We start from the raw sequence: 7,024 nt of genomic DNA on the forward strand, positions 1-7,024 counted from the left end.
CCCCCCCCACAAAACCCACTCTTATTGACCCCTGGCCCCGAGCATTATCCTTACCCAGGAAACAGGGAGAACCATGTGAATCAACAGACACCACACCTTTGTGTGATTAAACTGATATATGAGTCTAAAAAAATGTACACTGAGCGCTTGAGCAATGTATTAATCTTTAAAAGAAATACATTTTTGGCCATTATCCATAGTGATGACTACAACACAGTTTCCTTGACTTTTAAGCAAACAGGAGTGTGTAACAGGCTCCAGTGCATGTCAATGAATAGCAATAAAGCTCCAATTACAGTACAGCTCTGGATTATGTTTAACGTATCTGAAAGGAAAACATTCAGGACCCAGAATGAAGTAAATAAATATTGTACTGGCTGTATGGTACAAAGCTACTGAATGGACCTTGAGGTAAAATTTTTGTCAGCTGCTGTTTCTCAAAATGTCAGCAATAAATGTGCAGCCTGTATTAGAAGGCCAAAATACAAATTCTTGTAATCAGGTCCTTTTTCTTTCCATCAGAGAGATTACAGGAAGGGTTGGTAAAGCGCAGGTTAGAGGTTAGAGGTTGAGCGGCCCCGTTCCAACGGGAGGAGTTAATAAAATCAAAAACCTGCCTAAATAAATTAAAAGTTTGTTTTGGAATAATCTAATGACTTCAATCCATCCTCATAACTTCAGCAGATCCACAGAAACCTCCCAACTCCAACACTGAAACTCCTTAAAGGTAAATTCCTTTTAGCCAGTGGTGGAAGATAACCAGATACATTTACTCAATCATGACGTTGAGGTTCAAATTAGGTGTTTACATAAAAAACACACAATAAGCTTAAAAAATACAATTACAAAATACATTGTTAGAGATTAGACCAGTGGCTCACAAATTTTTTTGGCCCTTTACAAAAAGGCTAGTTGGGGCCCATTGTTATGTTGCAGAGGTATCTGAGGTTGTTAGCAGTTCCACCAAATAGAGATTTCCACTCTTCACTTCTCAAATGATTTCATTTAAATAATCAAGATACCTTTCATTCCCAACCATAGAGTCAGAACCACAGAAATAAACTACCTGACACTGTGTAAAGAAGTGTACTGGTACTTTCTGAATACATTCGTACACCGCTGCTGTTAGGAAGATGGTTTGGGTGCAGTATGTTTCTGTGTTTTCTATTCTAACTCACACACAAACAAAATACACATAGGCTCTAGCCTGAAACAGGGATCTTAAAATGTCTGACAGACCCGGTAAAAGACAAGGCCTCCAACACCTCACACTGTACCTCATTTATCACGCACTACCTTTCCCCATACTAACATCTAAACTCTCTTTTTCTTCATCTGTCTCAACTCAACACCCTCCTCCTTCATTCCCCCTCCTCTCTTTTGGGTTTTTGTTGTAGTGAGAAACGGCTACCATGGCCAGTAACCAAGCAATGTGGCAAAGCAGGCATTATTTCCACCTCCTTCCATTACTATGACAACACCCTTAGAGATTTGAAGGCTATTGAGACTTTAAAGGAGACGGGCAATTTTAAACCACCGGGGAAGTTCATTTATTTCTTGTCTCCCAGTGTAATCTCTAGAGGTGGAAAGGGGGAGGTAAAGACAAGCTAAAAGCCCCACTTAGACTTTTTGCATCCAGTATTTTCAAAAAGAGCTGGGAAGTCATGTTCACACTGTCACAGCATGGCACCAATAAACTGAGATGAACCCAGTCATTTTGTGTGTTAATGGATAAATGGTGAGATAATTGACTGATGATGATTAATTATTAAAAAAGGCTCCATATAAACATTTTCTCCTGTCATTTGATGGAGTTGGAACAAAAGGGGCAGAGAGAACATTTGACCTGTTGCAGTAAATATACTAAATTACCCAATATGTTTTTAGCCCACCTTAACAGTAAAGCTTTAAAATGATTCACCATTTAAAGATGATTGAAGAGTGGGCACTGTAAATAGTTGAAGTGCCACTTGTCTGTAAGAAGTGGCAGCAGTTTAAAGTAATAGATGGTTTATTGTTTATTTACTATCTTGCCAAAAGTTAGAAAAGAAGATTGACGCCACTCTCATGTCTGTACGCTAAATATGAAGCTGTTGCAAGTAGCCAGTTAGCTTAGCATTTGTACTGAAAGTAGAAAATCAGCTAGCTTGGTTATTTCCAAAGCTTCTGTAACAAAACCTGCCTACCAGGACTTCAAGTTAAAGTATACTCTTCAAATTTTTGTTTTTACATTTGTATTTTGTACAGATTAAACCAACAAGATGTAACATGCTAATTAATGAGCTTTAAAGCTCATTAATTAACATGTTACATCTTGTTGCTCATAGGCAGATTGTGACAACTTTGGACAGAGCTAGGCTAGACTGTGATCAGTCTTAATGCTAAACTAACCTAAAATAAGCTGTAGCTTCAAATTTACAGTTTTTTTCCCAATAACTCATGTCAAGAATGCGAATAACCACATTTACCCAAATGTTGAACTATTCCATTAAATGTCAGATAAAGAGTAGAAATCAGTTGAAGTGTTAGATGACGTGCAGAATGTGAAAGCAGTTTGATTTTCAGGTGAAGTGAGAGAGAATCAGAGCTGCTTAAGCCCCAGTGTATGTCTTTGGTTTTAACTTTAATAAACAGCTTTCTTGAAGAAACATGGAGCTTTGTTTATAGCCATTTTCATGAGGGAGATGTTTGGGAGAAATTTTCTTACAAAGACGAAGCAGTTAAAGTATAAACAGCCTGTTTCAGTAGCTGTGAGAGTTCTTTTGTGTACAATGATACACACATTTTTATCAAATCCTTTCTTCATGGCCTGCTTAGCCAAAATGCAACCTTCTTGTTTATATCTTTCAGCTATGAAATAAAGCAGAAAAGACATTCAGGCCAGGGCTCTGCATTATACATACATTGTAAAGCAACTAAAACATTGTGTATCAAATCTGTCAAATTTACTGTATCTCCTACAGTATGAGAGGCTGGAGCACTAACCAGACCAGACTACTGACAACTGCCAGTAATTATGATTTCAGGCGCTGGTTAAAAGGCAGGAGATGTATTTTCAGCCTTATATAAATACCACTTTGGTGTGCCAACATGCTAAAAACATCCACTCTAAACTCTAATTTGAAGGGTAATGTGCAGATGTACAAGGGTATTTGAATTATGCAAGGGCGTATGTTCAAGGGAGGGTAAAAAAAATAAAGAAACCGTCCCTTGATCTCGCTTGGGTGGGCCTCGCTTGCCGCACTGCCTTTAAAATCAAGAGTGTGTCTTTCCTCTATAAAAAAGCATGGGCTTGCATTCGCTCTGTATACTTACCGAGGGGTAAGTATGGGGGAGCAGCAGGAGCCCAAATGTTAATGAATGGGCTCACTAGAGTTTACAACCACAACAAGCCGAGATGACGGACCTTTGAAATGTTTAAACCAAATCATGTATTGTAGCTTTTAGGGCCGATCTGTGGGTTGCTGAGGGCAGGGAAGGAGACTTGATTTATGACTAAAGTTTATGAAGTAAGCAAAACTTGAAGCACATATTCCTGAACACTTTTACAAAGACACATAGAGAGAATGCTGCACTGCATTAACACAAAACTCCTAGAAATCCCTGGGGATCAAATACTTTAAAGAACAAGCAACAGAAGGCAAATGATGGTTTTATTTGGGCACCATGCTCAAAGACCGATCAGAGCCCACATATATCTCAACATCTGTCTGAAACATCTGGCCTCTCTCTTAAAGGAACCTGGCTAAAGTCATAAACATGTATTTTTATCTGTGTTAGTGAACATCACCTATAGTACGTGGTCATCAGATTGACAGCTTAGTAAAACCATTGAGGCGTAGAAGCTGTGCCACTCGTATGTCACGCTGCGGATTTACGCAGGTCCTGTTTCCTGATCTTTTCTCAGAGGTCACACCACTCCTTCTATTTCTGGACTCACATGGTTCCAGCTGAGTGTAAAAGACAGGTATTTTCTGTGAATTTTAGTTAACTCATCACTCTGTTAATAGTGAGCTTCCTGTCATGTGGAGAACAAGGAATGAGGACAGAATAACCAAGGAGTACAAGAGAAAGAATAAGTCAAGGAGCACAAACGCTTGTGAGGAAATGTTGGGACACAAGGTGATGACCAAGCAAGTTATAGGATGCAAACAAGCCCTGAAATAGATACTTATTTTGTGAAGACTATAGTCTTATCTCTGTTAAGAGGAGTTGACGTTTATAGTATTTTCTTGCGCCCATAGTTTGTTGTTTTGCTGTTGTTGATTGTACTATATTGTAAGCTGTATTTTGTCAAAATACCCCAAATAAGGCCACTACACTCAATGGACATTTAGCACTGAGACGTGAAATATACAACAGCTTTCCCAACTATAAAAAATGAATCCAGAGATGTACAGTCATCACAAAAACATGGGGAACTAGTTTTGAAGTCCACTTTCAAACAATGTATGGTGTTCTGTGAAGCTCTACTGTTGATGGTGTATACTCACTGATATAGAAGGTGCTTGGTGCCTGCTGGCCTTCAAACTGGAGTATGAGGAGGTTGCTGGTTTTACTGTCATGGCGGAGCCACAGAGCCACTCCTAAGATCACACCTCCGGCTAGCTGTTGCAAAAAGAAAAGGCTTTTCATTTTTTTCTTTCATGTTTCTTTACTTTGGTGAATCCCAGGGAGGATCAGAGTCATTCAAAATGTTGGACATTCAAAAGAGATGTTAGCATGAATATCAAAACCAACCTTTAGTTATCAATTTTTAAGACTTAAAAAAAAGACCCATCAAGAAAGAGTGCACAAAGCCTGACTCTCCTGAGATTAAATCAGTGTCCAAACCTTCCTGCTAATGTCTCTCTGTTCAGCATCTGCATGAGGCTGTGAACTCCCCGCTGTCCTGTAGTGATGAAAGGACATCCTGACATCTCAGTGACCTACGGCACAGACCACGTCCTCACTACATTGTTTAACCAACTCAAGAACTCAGTTGTTCAACTTTGTCTCGCTTGATCTCTCCTCTATATACTAAAGCAGAAATACCCTGATAAAAGTGTTATCATATAAAAGTTAATGGAGCTTAACTACTGAAGGATCAATGCAACTTATTGTTTACATGCAGACACTCTTTTTTTCTATGCCAGTGTTTATATTAACATATCAGCACATTTAATGCTATGACTGAACTCTATTGTTCTCCAAGAAACAGGAAACTAAATCCTCAACATGAAAAATAGCAAAACTTTTCACAATGACAGGCAAAACCAACAGAGGAAACACCCTAAGTCAAGTGCGGAGTGTTCAGGATGTGTTGACTTATCTAAAAAAAGGTCACTAAATGGGAATTCAAAAAACAAGTAGAGCTCAATTCTAACTGTGCAAGGCCACGGGTGTACATATAAAGTGGATGGCACATCTGCCGGAAGTCTGATATGATGTAATGAATGTAATATGCCGACAGCTGCATTAGGAACTACTGTGGCAAGTATTAGACTACTGAATTAACAGAAAACAAGACAGTCAGTTCTGTTTGAAGGGTGAATGTGAACATATGAATTATAAAAAAAATGCTCCATCAGATGAGGTGTTTCCTGGGCCCTTTAAATGTTCAAATGCAGAAAATGCTACAGTCTGGTGACCAGGTAGGAACAAAGGAAATGTCCCAGAGCAGCTTCCCCCTCCCCCAGAAACTCTATTAGCCCTGTTCAATATCTCTCTCCTTCTTTAAGTGTGTTTGATCTGCGGGGAACCAGACTCCTTAAGAAAACAAGAAATCATTTCCATCAAAAACAACTTTAGAAATCAGACCTTCCTGTCTGGAGTATTTGATTAATATGAACATAAGTTAATTTAATGAAATTATAGATCTAAAGCAGAGTTAATGTGAGAGACATGCTGGAGGAAAAAACTGTATTATCCCAGTGAGGAGACTGAAGCCCACCCACTCTGAAGTGCTCCCTCAGCCACCTTACTCTGGTGCTTGGCCATGCAGAAAATAACTGTTAATGAAGAGCATTTCAACTCCTGCCTTGACAAGGTTTTGCTGTGATGCTGCTCTCCTCTCAAAGGCAGAGCAGCGTAATTAATACAGCAGGGCGGGAAAACTGTTCAGGATTTATCATTAACTTTAAGTGCAAACGACAAACAACAAGAAAGTGCGTTTTGAGAAAACAGGAGTTAGGTTACTCAAAGAGCAAAGGCGCAAATTCAGAAGCAACTTCAGAGTAAAATATATGTTCAACTCACCCAGAAAATAAAATTAAAGAAAAATAACATATATTTAATGCATTTCGTGCAGCCCGCTACAACCATGTTGCCAGATTAAATCAGCTCGTCCTTCTGCCAAAATCAAACACTATGTGAGGTCGGCCTACTGTCCCGGATCATACAGTCTCTGCCAGACTCTACGCGGCCAGTTGGGGTATAGGCGCCTCTATGCTGCAAACTCCTCCTTTATAATCCAGAGTGAAAACCGAGACGGATAACTGCCCACCAAGTGAAGCGGACAGAAGAAGAAGAAGAAGGCTGAGGGAACAACAAGCTCCCCATCCGCAAGAGCGAACATAGAGAGCCCCACTTCCTCTGAAGTTTAACAGCGGGTTAGGCTACGGTCACACGAAATGTAGGACTGAAACCCCCGTGTTGTTTCTGAGGTAAAGAAGTAGAAAAAAAGGAAGGAAGTAGGCCTACAATCCCCAATCTTTTAATAATAAAACTTGTTTAGTATAATAGACCTACGTTTTATTTTACATGAGAAGATGTACAAAATAGGCTAAAAAATGGCAATGTTAAGAAATCCTTCATCTGCAACAAAAACTAAAAGTTTATGTCTTAATTTTCCATATTCTTAATCTGTTTTGTCTTTTGTGGAATTAGTTGGCGTTAATTAACAAACATAGCCTACAACATTAAGGGGAACAAAGAGTGAGCAATGACGCCCTCTGATGGTACATTAATCACAGGTGGACGCTAATCATAGCCTACAGATCAAGCGCAGCACATGACAGTTGCGTAAAAATAATAATAAAAATAA

At 39.2% G+C, this 7,024-nt stretch overlaps 1 protein-coding gene across 1 annotated transcript in view; it reads right to left on the reverse strand.

The window, feature by feature from the left end:
- Positions 1 to 6,585, reverse strand: part of LOC116693680 (CD81 antigen-like) — a 10,102-nt gene extending 3,517 nt beyond the window's left edge. The window contains exons 1-2 of the mRNA XM_032522823.1: positions 6,238 to 6,585; positions 4,494 to 4,608 (exon numbers count right to left, since the gene is read on the reverse strand). Coding sequence (XP_032378714.1) covers positions 4,494 to 4,608; positions 6,238 to 6,303 — 181 coding nt within the window. The 5' untranslated portion in view covers positions 6,304 to 6,585. The remainder of the gene's footprint in view (positions 1 to 4,493; positions 4,609 to 6,237) is intronic.
- Positions 6,586 to 7,024: the final 439 nt, after the last annotated feature.

This window comes from Etheostoma spectabile, chromosome 8, assembly GCF_008692095.1.
Source record: "Etheostoma spectabile isolate EspeVRDwgs_2016 chromosome 8, UIUC_Espe_1.0, whole genome shotgun sequence".
Lineage (NCBI taxonomy): Eukaryota > Metazoa > Chordata > Actinopteri > Perciformes > Percidae > Etheostoma > Etheostoma spectabile.